General features: G+C 59.1%; 1 protein-coding gene across 2 annotated transcripts in view; it reads left to right on the top strand.

The window, feature by feature from the left end:
* FAM222A (family with sequence similarity 222 member A) overlaps positions 1–25,320 on the top strand; it is a 34,796-nt gene extending 9,476 nt beyond the window's left edge. The window contains exons 2-3 of one of the 2 annotated variants that reach the window (XM_060192602.1): positions 10,178–10,303; positions 23,456–25,320. In XM_060192602.1, the coding sequence (XP_060048585.1) occupies positions 10,222–10,303; positions 23,456–24,567 (1,194 nt within the window). In that variant the 5' untranslated portion in view covers positions 10,178–10,221 and the 3' untranslated portion in view covers positions 24,568–25,320. The remainder of the gene's footprint in view (positions 1–10,177; positions 10,304–23,455) is intronic. The other variant, XM_060192603.1, reaches the window with a different exon arrangement.

The following is a 25,320-nucleotide window of genomic DNA, read 5'->3' as shown; positions in this document are numbered from 1 at the left end:
AAGAGAGTCTGAGGGTCTTGCCTCCCGAGGAGCCTGCCTCTTTACCAGGGAGCCAGTGCCTCAGGCCCAGAAATGGGGAGGTGTCAGAAGGGTGTCCCCTACACCCCGCTGGGGGTGCTGAGGGGCCCAGTGGGGGGCTGGCTAGCAGGAGGTACCCGCCCCAGCCCCTCTCCCAGCCACCACCCTCACAGGGCCCAGCCCCCGAGGGCACAGCCCAAACAGCTATAATCAGCAGCCTCGCCAAGACTTCAAACTCACCCAATTATCCTGCGAGGGAAAAAAAACAAAATGAAAACAAATTAACATGTTTGCAGAGAAGCTGCCGCGACGACACACACACAGCAGCAGGGCTGGCGCAGGCCCTGGGGGACCAGCCGCTCCAGCCGCTCCGCGGGCACCGTGCAGGGCAGGGGTGGGCGGGTGGGGCGGGGCCTGACCCTGGAGCAGGTCAGCGGCCGGGGCACCCCAAGCCTGGCTGGCTGGCCCACCTGCCCTGCTGTTTCTTTTAGTATTTGTATCTGGCACTGGGTGGGGTGCAGGGCCTTGGGCAGACACACCACGGCTGAGTGGCCCCCAGACCCAGTTTGTCTGTTTTCACGTAGAGAGAGAGGGAGACGGGAGACACCACTCTACCATCCGCAGAGCTCCCTCAGTGCTGGCATGGTGCACCCTTGTGGTGCCAGGGTTTGAGCACAGGGCCTTGGTCTTGGTAAGGTGCTTGCCCTGCCTGTGATTGGGCTCTCACCCCATCACCTCTCCTCTTTTGGCTCACCTGCACCCCTTTTGTCAGGCGTGGGGGCCAAGGCACAGAGAGGCCAGTGGCCTTCCGGGGCTGCACAGCTGGCAAGGGGCATGGGGACCTCACACGCCCAGGCCTTGTGGCTTCCTATGGTCAGGGGGAAGGGATGCCTGGTCCTGCACACCCTTCCCAGTCCCCCTCTCCCCCTGTCTCTCACACCCCCCCACCACCCTCCTGGCTTCCTGAGCTCTTGGGTCCGGTGGGTCTGGGTCAGATCCTGGCTCTGTCAGGCCCTCACAGGGGGGCTTCCCTTCTCATGGCCTCCGTTTCCCCTCCTAGAATGTCGGGACAACAGCCTTGTCCACCTCAGCACAATGAGGGGCATGCTGGGCTCTCATACCTGGCGTCCATCCTTGGCACCAGGTGTACAAGGTGGAGCTTGGGCTTGCTGGCTTCTCCCTGACTAGTGAGACAACAACTGGCTTTTTTAAAAAAATTTTTTATTTTCCCTTTTGTTGCCCTTTTTTTTTATTGTTGTAGTTATTATTGTTGTTGTTGATGATGTCGTCGTTGGATAGGATAGAGAGAAGTGGAGAGAGATGGGGAGGACAGAGAGGGGAGAGAAAGACAGACACCTGCAGACCTGCTTCACCGCCAGTGAAGTGACTCCCTTGCAGGTGGGGAGCCGGGGGCTCAAACCGGGATCCTTACACCGCCGGCCCTTGCATTTCGCCACACCTGCGCTTAACCCGCTGCGCTACCGCCCGACTCCCAACATCTGGCTTTTCAATATTCACTCAGGAGAGAGGAGAGAGCCAGAAAGAAAGAGCCAGCATCATCCTGAGGCAGGTGCTGTGGGGGACTGAACTCAAGACCTCGTGCTTGAGGCTCCGGCACTGTATCCACTGCACCCCTCCCAGGCCACAGTGAGTGAGAAAAGATTCAAGGGGGTGATGTAGTGCAGAGGATCTGTCGGTTCCTGGGTGTCAGGGGTCCCTGCTGCAATGCCCTTGCTGCCCCCATGGCCCCCGTGCAGGTGGCCCCCGACACCCCGAGCCCCAGGGTGCTGCCTCTGTGCTGGGGCACAGGCAAGGAGCTGGCAGACGCCCCTGCCACACTCTCCCTGGAGGCTACTCAGCCCTGCCCTGTGAGCCCTGTTCATGCTTGGAGCTCCAGGTTTCCAGGCTGTACCCTGCATTCCGCAGTCTTGGCTCCCAAGGGTGCCCCCTTCCTCCTGAGGGCCCCGCACCTGCAGTTGCAGCCCTCACCACGGGGAGAAGCAGCTGTGTCCCCCAGCTCCAGACAGGGAGCCCCTGGGCCCTGAGTCACTGCCTGGAATGGGTGGTCACAGTGGCCATGACACAGAGCTGACATCCTCATCCCCTGACGGCCCTCTGGGTTGGGGGTTGTGCCGGAAGCCACCAGGGGCAGTGGCCAGTATCTAGCCAGGGGTGGCAAACCCCATGGGATGGTGGGTGTCCCTGGGGACTTTCACCAGAGATAAGTCTCTGGCTGGAGTCTGAGACAATCCTTTGTCCTCTCAGAGACTCTGCTCCCCCATGGGGCATGGCAGGCTGAGCACATACTATGTGCTGGCAGGAGTGCATGTGAGAGAGCTGGGCTCAGCCCCCAGGCTGTCATTCTGGGGGGTGTCTGGGGGTGGTGACACTGCAGGGAACTAGGAGGTCAGGAGGTGCAAGTCTGGGGGTGACGCAGGAAGACAGCCCCCCTCCCTTACAGCAGGATCAGCAGCATTCCAGGTGCTGTAAGTGGGGAGAAGCTGCCCCCCCCAGCAGCCAGAGTGGCCTCTGGTGTTGGGAAATAACTGGACGGGATCCAGCTGTCACTCGTCTGCCCGGGACAAGCCTTGCTCTGACAAGGACATTCCGGCCAGGTGGCGACTCTGGCTCTGCTTTGCATACTGCCCCTCCTGGTCATGGGGGACCGGGTCAGGCCCCAGGAAGGGCCCCTCCATGCACTCCAGTCTGGCCAGGGCGGGCGGGGCCTCTCAGAGCTGCCCCTTGGTGCACAGGTCTTTCGGGGTTACTTGAAACTGTCACAGCCGTCTCCACAGACTCCATCTGGGCTCTGCTGCCACAGCTGTCTCTGGGGGTCTCTGGAAAGAGGTGCTTCCCCACAAGGAAGGGGACCAGGGCAGGGGGGCTGCTGAGGGCTCACCAATCAGGGCGCCAGAGCAGGGGTGTGGCCAAGGGAGACGCTGGCCTAGACTGGGTGGTCAAGGAGAAGCCCCCAGAAGGAGGCGGCATTTGTGTTGAAACAGTTGGCACGGCGAACACTCCAGGCTGCCCTGAGCATAAACCTGCCCCAGGTCTCAGAGATGGTGGGTGACGGTAGAGCTTGAGTGACCTCACCCGCAGTGACAGGACAGGGCTGTGTGTTTGAGCACCAGGATAGAGTCCGCTGTGCCCCGGGCTGTAGCTGGCCCCGTGGTCAGCAGGAGGCCCACAGTCCCCTTGTCTTTGTGGTGGACGACACTGACAGCACTTAGGGGAGACAAGTGCATGTGCAAAGGCCCTGGGGTGAGCGGGTCGGCCTGGGGGAGGCTGGGAGTGAGGGGCCTGTCCACGGCACTGAGTGGGAGCCATGTGGGGAAGACGTGGATCTAGGGCCCCAGTGGGGGTCCAAGGTCAGGATGGGGACAGTTGTCCAGGAGGCCAGTGGTGGGAGCCTCCTCTGGAGACGAGACGTAGTCACCAGGATAGAAGTGAAGGGCGTTCACAGCAGAGGGGTGAGAGGCACCAAGCAGGACGTGAGCCCAGGTGGGGAATGTGTGTGTGTGTGTGTGGGGGGGGGTCAGGTCTGGACCCCAGCCCGGCCCAGAGGCCTCTAGCGGGAGACCCACTTGGCTCAGGCATGTGCTTATCAGTGCTACTTGGGGGCCTAGAGTGCCTCCCCTGCCCCGCCCAGAAGGTTCTACTCATTTCTGTGTCATCCGATCCCCCAAAAGGATCTGTCGGTAAGAATGAAACCCTCCCTCCAGCCACGCCCAGGGAGGGGCATTGGCTCCCATGGGGGCAGCCTGGTCTGGTGGCAGTGACAATAAGGACCCCCCCCACTGCTAGTTCTTTTTTTTTTTTCTTCCCCTAGGGTTGTCGCTGGGGCTTGGTGCCTGCACTACGAATCCACAGCTCCTGGAGGCCATTTTTACATTTTGCTGTTGTTATTATTGTTGGATAGGATAGAGAAATTGAGACAGGAGGGGAAGCCGGGGAGAAAAAGACACCTGCAGACCTGCCTCACCACTTATGAAGCGGACCCCCCTGCAGGTGGGGAGCTGGGGTCTCGAACCAGAATCCTTACGCTGGTCCTTGTGCTTAACCCAGTGTGCTACCATCCGGCCCCCTGCTAGTCCTTTAGAGCCCTTACCAACCTCCTGCCCCAGCCAGCCCTTGTCCACAGAAGGCAGGGTCCCATCCTCCATCCTGGCAACCCTGCCTGGCCCCGCACAGAGGGGACACTAGTCCTTGCTGGAGGGCGTGTCCCCCAGCAGCCCAAAGCAGCCCTCTCTGGCTCCTCTGAGTCCCTGTGCGCTGGGCCTGGCTGTCCCCAGCCCTCCTGCTACCTGTCATCTGTAATCGTAAGTGACACTAAGCATGACTGCTGCAGCAGGAGTCTGTGACCCTGGCGCTGTGTCTGTGCTGGCTCCTGGTCAGGATTGACCACTGTTTTCAGACAAGGAAGCGGGGCTGAGAGAGAGGGGCCCACCCGAGGCCACGGAGTTATGGGGCACAAAGCCGGGACGGAGGGGGGGGGGGACGCTCAGGCCTGCCTCCACCTCCAGAAGGAGGGGGGGGAGAAGGCTTGTCCCCAGGCCGGGTGGGGCCACCCAGAGGCTCCCACTTGTCACATGGGCTTGGCAGGGCTGCCCAATGCCAGTCCCCACCTCAGCATCAGCTCTGGGCCAGAGCAAGGCAGAGCCTGCCAGCCAAGGGGGTGGGGCAGCTCCATGGTTCCCATGGAAACCGGCCCACCTGCCCCGCCCCCTGCTGGCAGCTGCTGGAGCTGGCCGTGGTGCTGACGTGGAGGGGTTCGTGGCCGAGGCCTGGCCCTGGAGGGGCCACCCCGGGCCTCTGAGGCCTCCTGTGGTCGGTCCCTGTGGTCTCCCGAGGTCCAGAGTGACCGGTGTCTGCTGGGGCAGAGGGGGACCTGGGCAGGGGTGCTTGTGCCCTGAAGCAGAGCTTGTACAGGTCCTCACCAGATTTGCATTCCAGCCCCCCCCCCACCCTTGGGGGGACAGGAGACACAGCGGAAACAGTGGCAGGAGAGGGGGCCTTGTGCCAGGGTCAGAGCCCCACCCCCAGCCTTGGAAAATGCAAAAGGACTTAAGGAACCCCTCTGGTGCCGTCCCTGTCCGGTCCCGGGTGGCGACGGGGAAATAATCGCTTTTCACAGCCCGCCTACCCACGGCCAGGCCCGCACCCTGTGACGGGAAGATTCCAGGGCCAGGAGATCAGGAGAGGGGTGAGAGAAAATTACCCTCCTGCCTCCATGCTAATGTAATCTCTAACCAGATCTGCCTAGCCGCAGCTCAAATTGCTTTTTAGATTAACATTTAATTATTAACAGGGTCCCCTAGAAGGCCTCAGGCTTGGAGCAGGAGGGGGAGGGCTGCTGGCAGAAAGACAGAGGTGGGGGGGAGAGTTGGCCAGGTAGGGGGAGATAGGGATAGATATGGGGGAGGCGGCAGGGGTGAAGGAGCTGGGAGACACAGGACAGATGCAGATGGGCAGAGGGAGACAGATGAGTGGGGGGGGGAATCCTCTGGGGGCGGCTGTGAGCCCAGGTTCCCCGTGTGGTTATTCTGCCGAGCCCCTCAGCCGGCCAGGAAAGGGGGCCATCTTCCTTTGCCCAGCCCAGCCTCTACGGACTGCTTGGGGGTGGGGTGCCAGAGGCTCAGCTTGGCCCTTTGTGTGTCAGGAAGGTCTCCTGGGACCTGCTGGTCCCGCCCAGAAAGGGCCCAAGCAGCCCCTGGACAGGCTCAGCAGGCAGACCCGGCCGCAGCGTCTAGCATCTCAGACAGTGCCAAGAGCGCCCTTCATGCATGGGGTGGGTGCTGTGGCGTCTCTTCTTCCAACGTTCTTCTAAGAACATAGAACTCTTTATTTTTTTTGGTTGTCAGTGGGGCTTCACTGCTCTGGATTTCCTCAAAGGATGAGAGATACGGGGGAGGTCGTTGGGGGGGGGGAATGGGAAGAAAGGACAGCACCGAAGCCTTCTCCTTCTCAAGTGGGAGCCGGGCTTGAACCTGGGGAGCACGTGGCGAGGCAGCCCACCATCCAGGCGAGCTGTTGCGCTGGCCCACAAGAATGTCGATTCTTATTCCTTCACCAGTTGGAAGCGACCCCCTGTAGGTGGGGACTGGGGGCTTGAACCCAGGTCCCTGTGCACTGTAACGTGTGCGCTTAACCAGGTGCACCACCGCCTGGCCAGGAAGGCTACTCAGAGGCACCCCACATCCGTGCTAGGGACCCTGGTCCAGTCCCCGGAGCCTCATAAACACCCAGCGAGGGAGACGGACTCAGCACTTCCCAGTGTTACAGCCTGGAACTCTGGTGCCCGAGCCCTACCTGGCAGGTGCTGGCCTGGGGTCCCCTCCTCCCAAGCTCTAGTCTGACATGACCCCCCCCCCCAGCATCCGTCTGTCGCCAGCCTTGAGTGAAGTCACAGAGGACTCAAGGCTGCTACAGGCCAGGGGGGGTGCAGGGGGATTGGCAGGACCAGAAGGGGCACAGTCTTGGCTTCCCGGAGTTTGTCTCCCCCACTACAGGGACAGTGACCTGCATGGTGGGAGTCCTGGGTGGGGGCAGGCATTCTGCCACCACCATTTGAGGGAGGTATGGGAGGCTGGAGGGGGAGGCCAGGAACAAGTCTTTATACTGGCAACCCAGTTATAGGATTGGGGAGGGGGCAGATAGGGCACCAGGTATGGGTATGCCTTGCCATGAGTACCCAGCTTTGAGCCCTGGCACCACATAGGAGGGCCTATGACATCAGAGGAAGCTCCAATGCTGTGGTATCACTCCCTTTCTCTGTCTCACAGTCTATGTGGATAATAATAATATAATAATAGCTTAAGGCAGGTTCCAGGGGTATAGTTTGAACCTACATGTGTGCCCCAGCTCCCCACACCCACCGCCTCAATTCCTGTGTCCCCCCCCCCAACCACCACAGTTCTCAGAGGCAGTTTGGCATATCTACTAACTAATTTTTTTTTTCTTGCAAGTCTGTTTGCTCCCTCATCTGTCTTCACCTGTCAGGGAAAGCATCCTGGTTGCCTGGGAAAGCCCTTGCTGGAGGGGCTAGTTTTGGGGTGGAGGAGTCAGTTCTGGTCTGTTCTCCCAGCACATGGTGTGAGGCTGACCCCTCCTCCCCAAAAAAAAAAGATGCTCGAGTACTGGCAGATGGAGTACTGGCAGATGGATGGATGGATGGGTGGATGGGTGGATGGGTGGGTGGGTGGGTGGATGGGTGGATGGGTGGATGGATGGGTGGATGGGTGGATGGATGGATGGATGGATGGATGGGTGGGTGGCAGACAGGCAGGCAGACACATAGCTTCCTCAGAGAAGCAGCTGCCACTTCTGCAGGGCCCTGTTCTGCCACCTTACTGGGTACACAAATGGCCTCCTGCCTGCCCTGCCCTGTCCTGTGGGGGGGCTGGAGGCTCAGGGACCCCTCACTATTGGGGGAGGGCTGGGCATGCAGGTGACATTCAAGCTCAGCCACCTCAAGGGGACCTGCAGGCAGGGTGTGGCTCTGAGGGAACTTTCCAGAAGCTTCCTGCTGTTCTCTCTCTGAGCTCATGATGCTGCGCTGTTTTTGAGTCCACCCCTCCCTCGGGCTGGGGGGGCAGCACCCCCAGCTGCCAGACAGGGAGGGAGAGATGACAGAAGGCTCCAAATCTCATTCTCTTAATAAACTTGAGAGCCAAGCTGCCTTCTGAGGGGCCTCTGCTGGGCTTTGTTCTACCGGAGAGCTGCTGCCTCCTCCCCCTCCTCCTCCTCCCCTTCTTCCCCTCTCCCCCTCCTCCTCTCCCTCCTCCTCTGGCAGGAAAGTTCCTTCCTCTCTGCTCCCGCTGTCACATCTCCTTTATCTAAATCCTCAGCTTTGAAAGGGCACATAGACAGCTGAGGACATTATCTGGTGGAGGGGACCTTTTCCTGGGGTGCCACGGAGATAAGGCGCCTTATCGGGCAGAAGCATTCTAATCAACGGGGCGCCCAGCATCCCCCCACTACAGTGGGGTCTGCAGACAGGCTGAGCTGTGCACAGCGCAGGAGGCCTCTCTGCAGATGGGCTGCGGCAGGGAGGGCCTGGGGCAACCAAGCACCTGTTCCCAGCACTTGCCTCCAGTGCTGGGCAAGCTTGGACGGGACAGGTGACATCTCTAGACCTCAGCACGGACCCGGGATCCGGCCCTTGTCCCAGAGACCTCTGCGATGTGGTGGTGAGAGATAGGAAAATGAGGGGAGATCTGACAGAGTTGGTGTCACCCCCATCACAAGGTCAGCCTTTTAGAATTTTAAATTGATTTATTTTAATTATGATAGGTGGGGAGGGAGGGAGGGAGGGAGACACCTGCAGCCCTGCTTCACCACTTGTGAAGCTTCCTCCTGCCGGTGGGAACCAGGGGCTTAATCTGGGGTCCCCGTGCATGGTAACTTGTGTACTTAACCAGCTGCACCACCACCAGGCCGCAAGGTTTCCTTATTAAATAGAGAAGCAGGCCAGCACTCCGGCACCTCCCACGCACAGGATCGAACCCAGGACCTCACACCGGCAAGCCCTGTGCTCCACCCACTGTACCACCTCCTGGGCTGCCCCAGACACTGTTTTACCAGAGCTCTGCTCCACTCTGGCTTCTAGTGGCACTGGGATTTGAACCTGCAGCTTTTGGTGCCTCAGGCTTGCAGGTGTTTTCTGCAGAACCCCTGTGCTACACCCCCTTCCCAGAGAGGTTTAAAGGTGAGGGGTGGTGTGTCTGACTCGGTCTGATCTGGGGTTACGCTGGGCTGTCCCTGCCCCTCCTGTGCTGAGCCACCCCACCTGAACCACGCCGGCCTGCCGGCAGTAGGGTGTGGCCTCCCCGGAGGGCAGTGAGAGCAGTCCCTCCTCCGTGCTGCCCCCCCCCCCACCACTCCACAGAAAGGATGGCTGTTGTGACCCAGGCCTTACCTGGAATGCCTCCTCCCATGTCCTCCACGGTCTTCCGATGGACAGGTGGCCTCAGAGCACAGCCGAGCGAGACAGACAGCATGTTGGGGGGCCACCATCTGACCACCCACCTGGGCCCCCCATCCGTCCCCTTCCACACCTCTATGGCCTGGTGACAGGTGGGCAGTGCGCTGGGCGGGGTGCACACCTACCTGTCCCATGTCCCCAAGTGGGCAGAATGAGCCCTGTGTCCAGACAGGCCCCAGAGGGACACATCCAAGGCCACAGTCCTGGGGTGGCCCCTGCCCTGCCACGGCATCTCTGGGGATCTGTCAGAGCCAGAGTCGGAGGCTCTTCCTGCCTGGAGCTCGGGGTGGGGGGCGCTTCCCCTCCCCCAGCGTCCCCAGCTCTCTCTCTCTCTTTGCGACAGTAATAGGAGAAAATTGGTTTTGAAACTGAATAAAAGTCCCTTTCAGAGTAAATCATTTCTTTCAGGGCACCTTTGCCGAGAGTGAAATAGCGCATAATGAAAGGTGGTGCCGCCATTTCTGTCATCTCCCGGCGCCCAGACGAGGGGGGACAGGGACACGGCCCCGCGCGGGAGACAAGACGGGAATAATTGTGCCGTAACAAGGAGCTTGTTGTGAAATTAGTATCTTCAGAAAGCGGCCAGGAAAGGCTTTTCCCGTGAATACTTCATTACGGAGCGCAGCCGCCACCTGTTCCCGGCTCGGCTCGCGCTCGGCTCCTCCCCTGTGCATGTGCCAGTCGGGTGGGGGTGGGGGTCAGGACGGTCAGAAGGGGGTGGGGTGGGGTGGGGGGTGGCTCTGGAAGGGGAGAGCAGAAAGCAGACTCCGGCCCCTAGGGAAGGTGGGGTTTGAGAAGGTGGAGAGACAGGTGTCCTGTGAGTGAGTCAGGGAGGCTGGGCCAGGGTCTGTAGCTGAGGTGGGATTCGGGGCACCCCTCTCTCCCAGAGACCCCTCCCTTGCAGGAGGCCAGAGAACACATGTCCCAGGCTCAGTGAGGCAGGGTACCCCCACTTCCGGGCCTGTATGCTCACTGTGGCCCAGTGCACCCCTCGAGAGACTTCTGCCTTCCATGGGGTCGTGGGTAAGCTTCCAGAAGCTTCTGGACCTCAGTCTCTCGCCTGGCCTTAGGGAGTGAATGCAGCTACTTTGAGAATCTGATGGTCTGTGGTTTGGGGGCTGGCCACCCTGAGCAGACCCCACCCGAGTGACCAGCCCCCCCTCCTGCCTCCTCCAGGGTCCCCGCAGCAGTGCACGCCCCGCCGGACCCCCAGCGCAGCCATGCTGGCCTGCCTGCAGAGGACCCAGGACCCCCCGGGCCAGCACCTGACCCGCCCCAGCAAGAGCCTGGAGCTGCGGAAGTGTGAGTGCACCCCTGCCCGGCCCCCACCTCCAGTCAGCACTGCCCCAAAGCTCTGCCCCAATTCTCCGGGCCGGGCTGCTCAGGACCTCGTCCCTGCTTGCTGTTCCCTGGGTACGGCCTGCCACTGGGGACCCGGACTCAAGGACCTGTCCCCTTGACTAGCCAGGATGGAGCACGGGCGCCCGGGCTGTGTTCTTCGCGGGTACAGGATTTGAAAGACTCCAGGCGTTCAGAAGCTTCTGAACTCAAGTCTGCATGAAAGTCCGGATTGCTGGTGTCTCTCAGGGAAAATCCCCAGAGTCTGCTAAGCTGGCCAGTGGGTCCGCAGGGTCCATCTGCCCCCCGACCCCGCGCCGCCTCTGTCCATGTGCAGAGCCGCTGTCTGCTGCGGTGGTGGTCACGTGCCTTCGCTCCCCTTCAGACCCCCCCACCCCAGTCTGTGAGATGTGAAGGGGAGAGGGGCGCAGACCGGAGCCTGGCTCTGCTCCGTCCTGAGGTCCTAGGCCAGCCCGGCCAGTGGTGTGTGCTCTGTGAGAAGCTTTGGCCCCAGGGCTTCACTTCACTGGGCCTTGGTGCCCACACAGCCCCACTGTCCCGAGGGTGGCAAGCTGAGAGGGAGACACCCCATCCCCCCCCCAAGCTCCCTTTGTGTGGTGCCCCTACGTGGTGGCAGGGGCTCGAGCCCGCTGTCACAGGCACTGTGGCACCCAGCAGCTGTGTGGCTCAGGCCAGGAGCATGGGTGCCGGTCTGAGGGGTGTGTGCTAGTGACCATAGCCCTGAGAGAGCCCTGTCCCCTCTCCCTCACCATCGGCTCCGAATCTCGGCCGTCCAAGCTCTGCTCCAGGGTCAGCGTGATCCTGAAGAGAGGAGCAGAGCCTCTGTCTGGCCCAGGTGATGCTGGAGATGGCGCTCGGGCTGCGCAGTGCGGTGAGGGCGGCCGACTGACCGTGTGTGCTCAGGCTCAGGCTTAGGTTTGCCCTTGGAGCCTACCTGTGTCCTTGGTCCACTTGTTGGCTGAGACTGATCTAACACCAGCTCTTTGTAGACAGAGGGATTAGCCCCGGGGATTAATCACGGGGATTGCATATGTGGGCCCCAGTTTGTCATTTGTCCTTTTTTTTTAGTTTAATTTGTTGTGTCATTTTGTCTTTGGTTCTACCTTGGAAGGTGTTGTTGTTGTTGTTGTTGTTGTTGTTGTGAAACTGTCACTGTTTCCTTTTCTGACTGTCCCTCCAGATTTCTTCCAGTTCTTCTGCGGCCTCATTGGTTACGTTACAATTTCAGGGGGCCCCCTAGTGGCACACTCAATAGAGTGCACACGTCACTTCACACAAGGACCCAAGTTCAAGATCCCACTTCCCACTTGTGGGGGTGGGCTTCACGAGCAGTGGAGTGGGGCCGCAGGGGTCACTCCTCTGCAACCAAGTTGACATCACGTCTTCACGTCAACCAGATTTTCTTTCTGTCACCAGGGTATTGCTGGGGCTCAGTGCCGCGGAGGCTCACTGTTGTAGGCAGCCATTCTTTTTAAAAAATTTTTTGTGATAGAAGGGGGAGGGGCAAGAGAGGAGGAGAGCGAGGCAGAGATACCTGTCGCGTAAGACATGAAGCTTCGTTCCTGCAGGTGGGGACCCGGGGCTTGAACCCAGCTCCCTGCCCGGTCCTCTGCCTCTCACCCGCCCCTCCTCAAGCACATTTTCCTATCTAAACTGTAAAATCGCCTTGTCTGTACAAGGGGAAAAAATCGGTGTCTCAGTAAGCTTGCATTGAGTTTTAAAATGAGGAAGTGATGACACTTTTCATCTGTCTTGGCCCTGTGGGAACGCGGGTGCCTTTGTTTCGCCCAGGCTGGTCCGGCTCCTCGAGGACGTTTCACAGATGCTTCCTTTGGATTCTGCACAATTTTAAAGTTTACTTTTCTTAAATAGTTAACATTTTTTTGGTAGCTGTGTCTTCCATAAATGGAGGTTATTTACATAAGTGTCATTAACTCCTGTGACTGTGCTGCATTCCATCTACAGGGGGAGAGAGAGAGAGAAACACATTAGGACATTTTTGTAGCACATGCAGTGCTGGGGCTCAAACCCAGGACCTCATGCTGGAATGTGCCAACGCCCCAGCCAAAGGATCGCTTTGCTCACGAACACTCCTCAACTTCATCTCAGGTTTTTCAGCTCGGCTGCTCGTAACATTTGCAGACTAATTTTCTCTCCTGAGTCGTCTGTGTGAGTGTGCTGGACACTGTCCCCAAACAGTGAGGCCCGACTGTGGGGATGGCAGACATCACGCAGAGGTCGGGGGACCTCAACACGACACTCAGCTTTCTCCATTAAGCTCAACGCTGGCTTGGGGCCCATGCTTCATTTGCTAATTTAAGTATCTGTCTATGAAGATAACTTTTTTTTTCTTAGATTTTTTTTTTATTGGGGGTTAATGGTTTACAGTCAACAGTAAAATACAATAGTTTGTACATACTTAACATTTCCACATAACAAACAACCCCCACGTTCCTCCTCTGCCATCAGGTTCCAGGACCTGAATCCTCCCTACCATCTCAGAATCTTTGAAGATGACTGTGGTTTTTATTTATTTATTTGCTTTTAAATATTTATTTTCCCTTTTGTTGCCCTTTTTATTGTAGTTATTATTGTGATTGATGTTGTCATTGTTGGATAGGACAGAGAGAAATGGAGAGAGGAAGGGAAGACAGAGGGGGGGAGAGAAAGACACCTGCAGACCTGCTTCACCACCTGTGAAGCGACTCCCCTGCAGGTGGGGAGCCAGGGGATCGAACCAGGATCCTTATGCCGGTCCTTGTGCTTTGCGCCACCTGCTTAACCTGCAGTGCTACTGCCCGACTTCCTGTTTTTTTTTGTTTGTTTGTTTGTTTTCCCTCCAGGGTTATTGCCGGCTCAGTGCCTGCACCATGAATCCACGGCTCCTGGAGGCCATTTTTCCCCCTTTTGTTGCCCTTGTTGTTGTAGCCTTGTTGTGGTTGTTATTATTATTGTTGATGTCGTTGTTATTGGATAGGACAGAGAGAAATGGAGAGAGGAAGGGAAGACAGAGAGGGGGAGAGAAAGACAGACACCTGCAGACCTGCTTCACCGCCTGTGAAGCGACTCCCCTGCAGGTGGGGAGCCGGGGGCTCGAACTGGGATCCTTAACGCCGGTCCTTGTACCTTGTGCCACCTGCGCTTAACTCGCTGTGCTACCGCCCGACCGCCGACGACTGTGTTTTTAGTGACAGAGGCCTTTTACATTTAATTCTTTGTTTCATGAGCTGGGGGTGCAGGAGATTATACTCCGGACTTCATGCTTGCCATTTTAGCGCTCTTCTTACTTGATAGGATGCAGGGGAGAGAAGGACAGACACCTGCAGAACAGCTTCGCTGCTTGAGAAGCTTCCCCCCTGCAGGTGGGGATCAGGGGCTCAAACCTGGGTCCTTGTGCACCGAACTGTGTGCGCTTAACCAGGTGCGCCCCCTCCTGGCTCGCATGAGGTAGATTGGTTGAGCCCCTGGTGCCCTCATCGTGGCGATGGTTTCTGTGTGATCTGTAACACCAGCTTGCTGTCTGCGTCATGCTCCAGTCCGTCAGCGAGGTGGGGCTTCCAGTGCTGACCTTCTTGATAGCATCTGACAGACAGACCCTGTGTCCCTTCTGTCCCTCAGCTGCTGTAACTGTCTGGAGCCTGTGAACAGCTTTCTCTCCTGTCGTTCACATTTTCAATTCTGCTAATTCAGTGTTTTTCTAGAAACATGCCCATCTTATCTGAGGTTTCAAGTTGATGTGCATGAAGTTAAAACACCATTTTCTAGAGATTTTTTTTTTACTATAGTTGTCATTGATGTCGTTGTTGGATAGGACAGAGAGAAATGGAGAGAGGAGGGGAAGACAGAGAGGGGGAGAGAAAGATAGACACCTGCAGACCTGCTTCACCGCCTGTGAAGCGACTCCCCTGCAGGTGGGGAGCCAGGGGATCGAACCAGGATCCTTGAGCCAGTCCTTGTGCTTCGAGCCACGTGCGCTTAGCCTTAACACTGCTACCGCCCGACTCTCTAAAGATGTTTTTATTTATTTTTTTGCCTCCAGGGTTATTGCTAGGGCTCGGTGCCTGCACTAGGAATCCACTGCTCCTGGAGGCTATTTTTTCCTTTTTTGTTTATTGTTATTATTGCTGTCCTTGGATAGGACAAAGAGAAAAGGAGAGAGGACAGGAAGACAGAGGGGGAGAGAAAGACACCTGCAGACCTGCTTCACCGCTTGTAAAGCAACCCCCGCTGCAGGTGGGGAGCCGGGGGCTCAAACCGGGATCCTTAGGCTAGTCCTTGAGCTTTGCGCTTTGCACCATATGCACTTAACTCACTGCGCTACCGCCCAGCCCCCAGATGTATTTATTTATTTTAAAGATTTTTATTTATTCATGAGAAAGATAGGAGGAGAGAGAAGGAACCAGACATCACTCTGGCACATGTGCTGCTGGGGATCAAACTCAGGACCTTATGCTTGAGAGTCCAAAGCTTTATCACTTTATCACCTCCCGGCCCCCAGATGTATTTATTTTTATGAGAGAGACCAGGGCACTGGGGAGGGAACATGGGGCCTCACAGTGTAATCAAACATATTGAACTATCCACCCCGCCCCACTGTAATTCTCTTTAAAAAGATTTGAGAGAGTAAATCAGCTATCACCGGTGCACGTGCTGCTGGCGATTGAGCTCAGAATCTCCTGTGATGCCCCCTATTGCCCCTTATTTCTCACAGGAGTTAGTGGGGAAGGCTTCCCTGCTTTTTAAAGATGTCTTGCATTTGAGACTTAACTCCAGCATAAAGAAGGTTGAGGGTGAGTTCTGTGAGCACTGCTTTAGCTGCAGGCTCTATTGTGTTTCTACTTATTATGTTCCAGTCTCGAGCACTTCGGCCTAAGACTGAACTGAGTTCCACCCATTGCCCAGGTAGTAGGAGCTTTTAATTATTTTTGATTTGTTTGCTTCCGAATCATTTCACTGAGGATAATAGTGGCTGTAACAGTTGTTGCCACATGGCGCATTTTGTCTCCTCCTCTGCCATTGTCCACCCCCCACCCCCCCGTCCTTTGCTTTGGCGCAGTAATCACTTCTGATTTCACTGCATTGTGATCCAGGCACAGCATCTGTGGCTCCCCGTTTGGGGAACGAGTGACTGTTTTTGTTTTGTTTTTTTTTTTGCCTCCAGGGTTATCGCTGGGCCTCGGTGCCTGCACTATAATCCACTGCTCCTGGAGGCCATGTTTTTCCCTTTTGTTGCCCTTATCATTGTCATTGCTGTCGTTGTTGGACAGGACAGAGAGGAGGGGATAATGAGGAGAGAAAGAGTGTCACCTGCAGACCTGCTTCACCGCTTGTGAAGGGGACCCCCCCCTTACAGGTGGGGAGCCGGGGGCTCGAACCAGGACCCTTAAGTCAGTCCTTGCGTCATGTGCGCTACCACCCGACCCCCAAGTGGCTTTTTCTTTGCAATATGTTCTGTCCTCATTTTGTGAGGTTGGTGGTTTTCAGGTAGGCTGTTTACAGCACCCCAGTAACTGCAGTAGGTCTCCATGCATTCCTCTCTACTAGAGAAATGCAGCAGAACCCCTTTTCGTGGACCCTCCCCCACGACTGCTTCTCGAAGCACCTCTAGCTTTGGGCCTGTGGGTGGTAACTCCATGGATCACAGAGCAGAGAGGGGGACACCTCGGCTCTTCCCAGGGACCGTGGCCTCCTCTTTCCGAGCCGCTCGGCCTAGGTGTGGCTCGCACGCAATAGAATCGGGTTCAGCTTCATGGTCTGCCCTGAAAACCTGGGGAGACTCCTAGAGTTCAGCCAGCTGCCCGCCCTGCGCCCAGAAGTAGGGGCAGCCTGGCGTGTTTTGTTCTAGTGGCGTAACTGACATGCAGTCACTGGGGCTTCCTTGATCCAGCTGAGCTTGTCAGACGGAGACTCTAGAGCCCTGGCTGGGTGGGGGCGGGTGTGGTCTTGGCTTCTTCTGAAGTTCCCAGCACACTTTTAGCCCGTCACAGCTGAGGGTGTCCGCTGCTCCTGTGCCCTTCTGCCAGGCAGCCCCAGGGTGTGATTTCCTTTCGGGGGGACTCCAGTCACCCCCATGTCCTTCCCACCCCTCTACCAACTTGGGTTTGGCCCCGGGCTCTTTGTGGCCCCCCTTTGAAGATGTGTCTTCCTTTGCTCTTGCGTATCTGCTTTACAGGAACCGTGACTAATTGCTTCCTAGGTGGTGTCAGGGCTTGGAGCCAGTGACCTTCCCCTCGGTCCTCCTCTCTCCTTCACACTGAGATATTTGACTATAATTGGAATTCTTTCTCCCAGCCACCATGACTTTATGTTTTGGCCTTCTCTGCATTTCTCATATTTTTTTGGCTAGGTTTTCAGTGCCTACCTTTGGAGGGGGGCAGAGGCCAGGGTCTGGGGAGCCCAGAGTTCTCCATCCAGCCACTTCCCCCAGGCGGCCTTGGGCACTAATAGGCCTGCAGCATGGACTGCCGGGGCCCTGCATCCCTTCAGAGGCCAGGGGTCTCGTGTGTGGCCCCTCCTCGCAGTGAGCTGGGTGCTCTCTCCACTCCAGCGCCCTCCCTCTGCAGGCTCCCCAGCCTCCACCTCCGCTGATTAGGTGCACAAGGGCCCGGGTTCAAGCCCCTGCTCCCCACTTGTGAAACAGGGCTGCGTGTGTCTCCCTCCCCTTCTGTCCTATCAAAAAAAAAAAAAAAAGAGGCAGCAGTGACAGTGGTGAAACCCCTTCCTGAGCCCATGCCCTTCCCCATCACCCCCATCATTAGGCCCCTGCCCACAAGTGGGGGCTGGGGGACAGCTGCAGGATTAACCTCCACTTCAGTGGATCAGGGTTATCACTGGGGCTCGGTGTCTGCACTGCGGATCCACAGCTCCTGGAGGCCCTTTTATCCCCATTGTTGCTGGATAGGACTGGGGGGGGAGAGGGCACTTACAGGCCTGCTTCACTGCTTGCAAAGTGAGCACCCTGCAGGTGGAGAGCTGGGGGAGGTCAAACCTGGACCCTTGAGCCGGTCCTTGCACTATATGCACCTAATCTGGTGCCCTACCGCCCAGCCCCTCTGGTCCTCTTTTTCATGCAGTGCTCACCCGTGCACAACACTGCCCCCCAGCCCAGCAGTGAGGAAGGCCACACACCACGCCACCATTCATGGACCACCCTCTGGTGCTGCCCGGGCTTGAACTGGGGCTGTCAGTCACTCAGCTTCCAGTCAAGGCCAGATGTGGGAGAGAGCCAGCTGTGCCCGGCCCAGATAGGGTGGAGACAGCACCTGCTGGCGTGGGCTTCAGGGGTCGAGGGGCTGTACCCTGGCACGTGTGCTGGAGTGGTGCTCTGTCCTCTTCCGGTGCTTCATAAAATCAGATTTCGTGATTTTTTTTTTTTACTTAAAAACAAAGCATTTAATTAGTGCTGGGGACACACGATGGTAATGCAAAAGCCCCCCGAGGCCCAGCTTCAGTCCCCGGCACCACCATGAGGCTCTGGTCTCTCTCGTTAATAATTTTTTTATTGATGAGAGGGAAACGGGACCGGAGCATCATTCTGGCTGGTCTACTTGGTGCTTGGGATCAGATTCAAGTTTTGCAAGTCCTGGGCTCTGCTCATTGCACTACCTCTTATGTCTTTATTTTTCTAGAGGCAGGATAGGGCCCAGCCAGGGAGCACACACTTTATGTATGAAGACCCAGACTGAGGAGCCATGGGGGTGGGTGCTGGGCTGCTAGCAGATACACACTCGCCCCCCCCCCCCCACGGGCCCAGGGATCTCCCGCTTACTCCTCCTAGAAAAGCCCAGGCCAGTCCCCTCCCACTGCCCGGCCGGGCGAGCATTCCTGCAGGTGCATCGGCTTCCACGGGCACTAATAAAATACGGAAGGAACAAAGCAATTTAAAATTCCAATAAAATTAAAAACCAGCCTCTGGTGTGTGTGGCAGATCTGATTAGGGAAGGCTGCGGAGGCCAGGCCTCGAGTCCTGCCCCTCTTATCATTGCAGCAATGGAAGCCAGGGAGCGTGGCCTCTCCAGGTGTGGGGGGTCTGGGAGGGGTAAAGACAGGCCCACGCCCTCATCTTCCTCCACAGCCAAACTTGGGGGGTGTGACTACTGCCATCTCCCCATTCTGCTGCCTGTGTTCCAATAAAACTTTATTGGCAGCAGCTGGCAGGGAGCCGGGCTTGCCCCACAGGCTGCAGGCTCCTACTTGACACCCAAAATAAAGACTTAAAAATATATATATATATATATATATATATTTGTGTATATATTTTTTAGAAACCATTTTGTGTGTATGGTAACACATGCCATCGAATTTAGCCACTCAAGTGTACTTAGCAGTACGTTTTCAGAATGACTTGAGCGCTGTGTCGCCAACACCACTATCAGATTCCGGGACATTCTTCCCTCCTGCAGCAGAATCCTGCACCTGTCACCAGCCCGTCTCTACATATCATGAGATGCCACGGATGGCAGGCACTGGGAGCCCTCGCATTTCATTCTTTCCCTGCTGAAGTCGCAGAGGAGGGCAGGGCCCCAGAGAGCTCACCTTGCTGGTTTGAACCCAGCCCCATCACACGGGGGAGGGGGAGGCTCTGGTGTCTTTCCTTCTCTTTCTGCCTGAGAAAATGAGCGCTGACAAGGAGACTGTCAGTGTGTGGATCCGACCCTTGTATCCTGACTGTGCATGTGTAACCTGAGAAGCAGAGGTTTTCTGAGCACTGCTCAGCTCTTAGTTGTACCAGGATCGAACCCAGGACCTCTCTGTCTGAAATTAATTGGAGAAAAAAGGAGCCCAAGTAGTGCAGGGGGACAGCCCACGCCAGAAATAGTAAGATCAGTCTGCAGCCTTTGGGGCAAAAGGCGTCCCCAGAGCCGTCTCACAGCCTAGCAGGAACCCGTGTTTGAGGGTCAGGCCCAAGCAGAGACTGCACATGCCCACAGCACCCCGAGGTGCAGGGTCAGCTGCACAGCAGGGGGCCACTGACCTCTGTATTCACCAGGCCCTCCTCCCTTGTCACTCAGGACAAGTTGAGGGGACAAGTCAGCAGGCAGCTCAGGCATGGTGGGGGGTTATAGGCAGGAGGCAGTCAGGGAAGACTTCCTGCAGGGGGTGTCTCAGCTGACACTGGAGAGAGCACCAACACAAGGGGAGTGAGTGCTCATACACCACGCATCAGCCAGATGTCCCTGTGGGTCTGGAGAAGGGACCCAGAAACTGGGGAGGGGTAGAGCTCCCCCCCCCAAACACAGGGAGACAGGTGGACATGAGTGCAGGTGGTCCTTCAGGCTGAACTCTGCTGAATTGGGGTGTCAGCAAGAACAGGAGTCCTGGTGTGGATGACACGGGTTCACGTCCTGCTCCCAGGTCCCTGCCGGGCTGCCACGGGACTATCTCTCTCCTCAGGCGGGGGAGGAGGGGTACCGTGGTACCAGTCTCCCCTGGTGCCCTGGCTTCCGCCACGTGGCATGGCGCAGCTCCTGGTGGGCATTGCTGCCCTGTTCCAAGCTGCAGCACAGCTAAACCAGTGACCACCACCCTGGGCACTGCAAGGAGGGCTTGGGACAGACAGGGCTGCCATGTGGGAGGAGGGTCAGGGCAGCGGGGGCCTTGGGGGACCCGCCACTCACTCCTACAGCAGCCCTCGAGGGAGGGGTTCGAGGCTCAGGGAGGAAAGCCTGGGCACAGCAGCCTCAGGGAGGGACAGCCAACAGTGAGCGGCAGAGCAGGACCCGAACCCGGGATCTGCCACTCAGTTCCACATCCCCCAGCTGGGGAGCAGGCAGAGCCCCAGGCTGCTCCGGACAGAGATAGGGCTGCCCCACCCGTGGCCCCTGCACGGACGAGCACATCCCCCTCCAAGGGCCACCACAGGTTTTTCATGCCAGGTGCCGTCCCGGGGGGGCGCCCAGGAATTCCAGCACCCCATTCATGGCCCCAGCGTCCACCCAACAGCCTGAGGTGGAACCTTAAGCCACACGTGTCCCCAAGGCCGGGCGGTTTGCAGCGGCACCCCCTCCCTCATCGCCAGGGTTCTCCCTGACGGCTGCTGCGTCACGGGGGCCCAGAGCGGCCCAGTGGTCAGAGCTCATGGACATTAGCAGCCAGGAGCCCCGGGTGCGAGTGAGCTGGTGTCCACCTGAGTGCAGGACACGGAGCCACAGCCGGGGAGGTGGAACAGCTGGTAGAGCGTTCGGCAGACTGACCGAAGCGCCCGTTCTATCCCTGGTTCCACTTGTGCTGCTCTGCCTTCTCTCAAAGGCAGTGGATAAAATCTTAAAAGACATGACGTGGGGATTCGGGCGGTAGCGCAGTGAGCTAAGCGCAAGTGGCGCAAAGCGCAAGGACCGGCGGCGTAAGGATCCTGGTTCGAGCCCCCAGCTCCCCACCTGCAGGGGAGTCGCTTCCCAGGCGGTGAAGCAGGTCTGCGGGTGTCTTATCTTTCTCTCCTCCCTCTCTGTCTTCCCCTCCTCTCTCCATTTCTCTCTGTCCTATCCAACAATGACGACATCAGTAACAACAACAACTCAATAAAAAACAAGGGTAACAAAAGGGAATAATTAAATATTAAAAAAAAGAAGACATGAAGCCCTCTGCCCCCCGCACCCCGCCTTCCTGGCTGTAGTGCTACACAGCTAGGTACCCCTGGGCACCCTAAACTCAGAGGCACCCAGCAGCTATTTAGATTGGCAGGGGTGGAGGGCGCTGCCACACTGGCAGCTGGGGTGGGAGGGGGATTTAGCTGTGGGTCGTGACCCTGGGACCCAGCCGGCTGTCAGAGAGGGCACTACCTGCTGGTGCTACTCAGGAGAAGCCCGGGGCCGAGACTGCACCCCACTCCGCCCCCCGACCCTGAGACTCCAGGCAGTGCCCCCCACCCCCCTTTAGTACAGTGGACAGACCTGCAAGCTGGGCAGGGCAGGGCCACCCCTGTGACTTTCCTGAGCATCTACTCCATGTCCCCTGGGCACAGACACTGCAGGGAGAGGCCAGCTTAGGGCTGCTGCTTCAGAGCTGGCGGAGGCCTCGGGGTGGCGTTCCCCCACCCCAAGCCCATGTGAGACTCTGGCCTCCTGAGCCTTCACACACCAGTGGGCAGACCCCAGGACAGGGTGGGGGAGCTCAAGAGTCCCTCCTCCCTGTGTCCTGCTCCTCCCAGGGGAGGAAGAGGGGCAGAGACCCCAGCAGGGCTGTCCACGGAGCCCACGTCCCCACTCTGGCCTGTTTCCTGAGCCAAGATGTGTCCACTCCCTGACTGGAGGCTGAGTGGCCTGTGTGCAGGGAGGCCTGGCTCCCCACAGCAGGCGCCCCCCCCCCCCAGAGGAGAGGGTCTGACGCAGGCGGCAGGCAGAGAGGGGACACTCCCCATGAGGGACCCCTGGCCCCATCTTGTCAGGAAGGGGAAGTGGCAGTGGTGCTGCTCCCCTCCATCTGTCTCCTTAAGGTTTTAAACACCTAATTTATTCCGCCCATTAGATCTGTTTTGTAGATTTGATCATTTTCACAGCTGGCGGCTCACCGTCTCCTCAGGATGGACCCCCCCCCCCACCATGAGCGTAATGGGGGCCGGGGGTGCCAGGGAGACACAGGCAGACACGTGGCCGCTTTTGCTGACGCTCGTGGGTTACCACAGTTAGCTTCACCAGCTTTGTTCATCTGTAAAATTGCATAAAAGTGACATTTCTGTGCTCATTACAGCAGTGGCTGATTTATGGCCACGCGGAGCCGGGCCCCGAGCTGCAGGCCTTGCAAGCAGTGCTAAGTGGCCATGAAATTGCTTGGATAATGGACTTTAGATCCAATCTCGGACAGAGAGCCCCCCTCGGCCAAAGTGACATTCCTGTTCTCCACACCCAGTTTATTGGGGGCCACATAGGTGGGGGCACCCCGGGCAGGATCAGGAGGGGGCCTTGAATCCAGTCTGGGGCAGTCGAGGGAGGGGTGCAGCCTCCTATGTATGTGGGGTCCCCCTGTACTCCCCGAGGCTGGACATCAGCCCTGGCCACTGCCCTGGCTGTGATCACAGTGTGGACCTGTGCTGATCTCCCCCCACCTGGACCTGCGTCTTGGCCCCCAGCCCTGTGCCCCAGTGAGTGGCCGCTGTGGCCGCCACCAGCAGGCTCCTCCCCACACTTGTCTCTCCCTGGCCCCTGCACCACGTTGCCCTTTTTTTCCGGAATGTACTCTGCAGCACTGCTGGTGGACCCGTCACACTGGCCTTGCACTCAGATTAGCTGTGAGCCCATGAGGGTGGTGTCGGGGAGGGGTGGGCCTTCCCAGTGCTGCCAGCCTGGGTTTGGCCGTGGGAGGGTGTCCCCCCACCCCGGCCTGTCTCTGGGTGCCCACCTCCACACTCAGCTCAGGCTCCTCACACCCTCCCAGCCTCCCTGCAGGCAGGGAAACTGAGGCTGGGGGGTCCTGGAGCTCCCCCCCCCCAAGTCACAAGTGGGAGTGCGGTTCTGCTGAGATGTGGTTGGGGCTTCCTGGCCCACGGCTACCCCTTGGCACAGCTGTCGCCCCCCTGCACAGGTAGGGAGACTGAAGCTCGGGGAACTCCTAACTCAGGCGGGACCCCCTCCCCAGGCTCAGGGACCCTGCGGCTCTGAGGGGTGAGCGGTGAGGGAGCGGCCGGCCTCTGGAGTGGCGAGGGTCTACCTGCAGCCTCCCGTGCACATGCAGGCCCCAGAAGGGGTTCCCCAGCCCTTCTCCCATGCCACCCCCTGCCTGTATCCTTATTTGTGCTGAGACATGAGGCAGAGAGGCCCCCACAACACAGCCCCCATCTGCAGGTGCTGCCCATGGTGCCCCCATAAACTCAAACCCAAGGTTGCCTTCTGAGCCTCAAACATTCCACGGGGGGGGGGGGCTGTCCCTGAAGCTCCCATGGCCAGTGTTCCATGCCCTCCACAGGCTTGCCCTCACCCCCTGCCCCCCACCCGTGTCTGTATTCTGTGTCCTGACAGACATGGGGCAAAGGGGACCACCACAACAGGCCTCCCCATGTGTGGGGCTCCCCTGATGCTCCCACGGGCCTCTGGACCCTACTGTTCTGTGTGGGGAGGGTTGGCAAGCCCCGTGCGCCCGCCCTCACCCCTCACCACCCCACAGGTGAGCCGGCGCTCAGCTCCATGCAGGCCCCCCGCTACCCCAGCCCGGCCGAGCTAGACGCCTACGCCGAGAAGGTGGCCAACAGCCCGCTGTCCATCAAGATCTTCCCCACGCACGTCCGAGTGCCACAGCACAAGCACCTGGGCCGCACGGTCAACGGCTACGACACCAGCGGCCCACGCTACAGCCCCTACGCGCCGCCCACCGCCTACCAGGGTCTGCTGGCCGTCGTCAGGGCTGCTGCCGCTGTGCCCGGTGCCCCCGCCAAGGGCGTCCTCAAGAGCGCCGAGGGCAAGCGGACCAAGCTGTCGCCCGCTGCCCTACAGGTGCAGGTGGGCGTGGCACCCTACCCCGTGCCTGGTACCCTGGGGCCCCCGGCCTACGCCAAGCCGCCAGAGGTGCCCGGCCTGCCTGCCGCCCCCGCCCCCTCCCTGCCCCTACCTGGCCGTGGCCTGGCCCTGCCACCCGCCCACCTGCCGTCCATCCACAGCCTCCTGTGCCAGCTCGGCCAGCAGGGCCAGCCCCCACCCACACCCAGCCCCGCGGCACACGGCCTGGCCTACCCCGCACCCGGCCTGCCAGAGCGGCGGAAAGGTGCCGAGCTGGGGCTGGGGGCCGTGGCGCTGGCTGGGCCCAGCAAGCCGGCCGGCTACTCGGACGGCGGCCTGGACCACCTGCTGTGGCCACAGAAGCCCCCACCACCGCCACCCGTGCCGCCCCGGGCCTACCTGGGCGGCCCCAGCAAGTCCCCCGAGTCCTGCGCCCCCGGCCGGAGCTCCCCCCTGCACTGCAGCCTGGGGCTGCCCTCCGTCTTCCCCGCCGGCCAGTACTTTGCAGGGCCCTGGAACAGCGTGCTGGCCACCCCCACCAGTGACGGTTTTCATGCAGCGGCCGGGCCGGCGGGGGCAGAGCTGGGGCCGGGGGCGGCGGCCAAGAGCGTGTGCAACGCGGCCGCCCTGAGCAGCAGCCTGCAGTCACTCGAGTATCTCATCCAGGACCTGCGGCCGCCCTGCATCAAGGAGCAGATGCTGGGCAAGGGCTACGAGACGGTGGCCGTGCCCCGGCTGCTAGACCACCAGCACGCCCACATCCGCCTGCCCGTCTACAGATAGGCCCGCACCCGGGACTGGCCGCCCGGCACCCGCCTCCCGCTCACAGCCTCACCTGCACCTCGCCCACACAGTGGGCACAAGCCTGGCGGAAGCCCCGTCTCCTCCTGGGTGCAGGGCATGGGCGGGGTGAGGGTCGCCCCCCAGATCTCCTGGGGTAGCAGCAGTCACGGGCCCACAGCACCCCTGGCCAGGCCAGCCCGGGGAGGACACTCTAGCAGAGGCTCCAGGGATGGCCAGTCCCCCCACCCCCTCCCCGGCACCGAGATGCTCCCTGCTCTCCAGGTCACCCCCTCCCCCACCCCTGGGCCACCTCACGGGGCAGCTGGCACGGCCATGCGGGCTGGGCACTGCACAAGGCACCTCGCCCCAGGGATCCTGTGGGATCCCGATATGGACACTCGATACGACGTTTTCCCCACGCTTGAGGAAGGGCCCTTTCCCTCTTGGCACAAAGATGTCCCTGGGGGTAGCAGGGAGGCCTGCCTTCTTAGAGGGGCTCCCAGGAGCTGGTGGGAGAGGGCAGCCTGCTGACTCCCATCTGGTCAGCCCCCCACGCCCACCAGTTGTCCTCTCCGAGTGGCCCCCGAGTGGGGGGGTGACGTCACGTCCCCGGTCTCCGAGACCCTGTCCCCCGGGCGCCCCAAAAGCGGTACTGTATCTCTCTCCAGGGCCTGTTTCAGCACTAAGTGCATTTACAAATCTCTGAGAATGTTTTTTTTATACTAAGATCGACCATTATATTCTACTGTGAGA

The sequence above is a fragment of the Erinaceus europaeus genome, chromosome 6 (assembly GCF_950295315.1).
Source record: "Erinaceus europaeus chromosome 6, mEriEur2.1, whole genome shotgun sequence".
NCBI lineage: Eukaryota > Metazoa > Chordata > Mammalia > Eulipotyphla > Erinaceidae > Erinaceus > Erinaceus europaeus.
The sequence above is the reverse complement of the archived record's forward strand: the minus strand, read 5'-3'. Positions and strand labels throughout refer to the sequence as shown.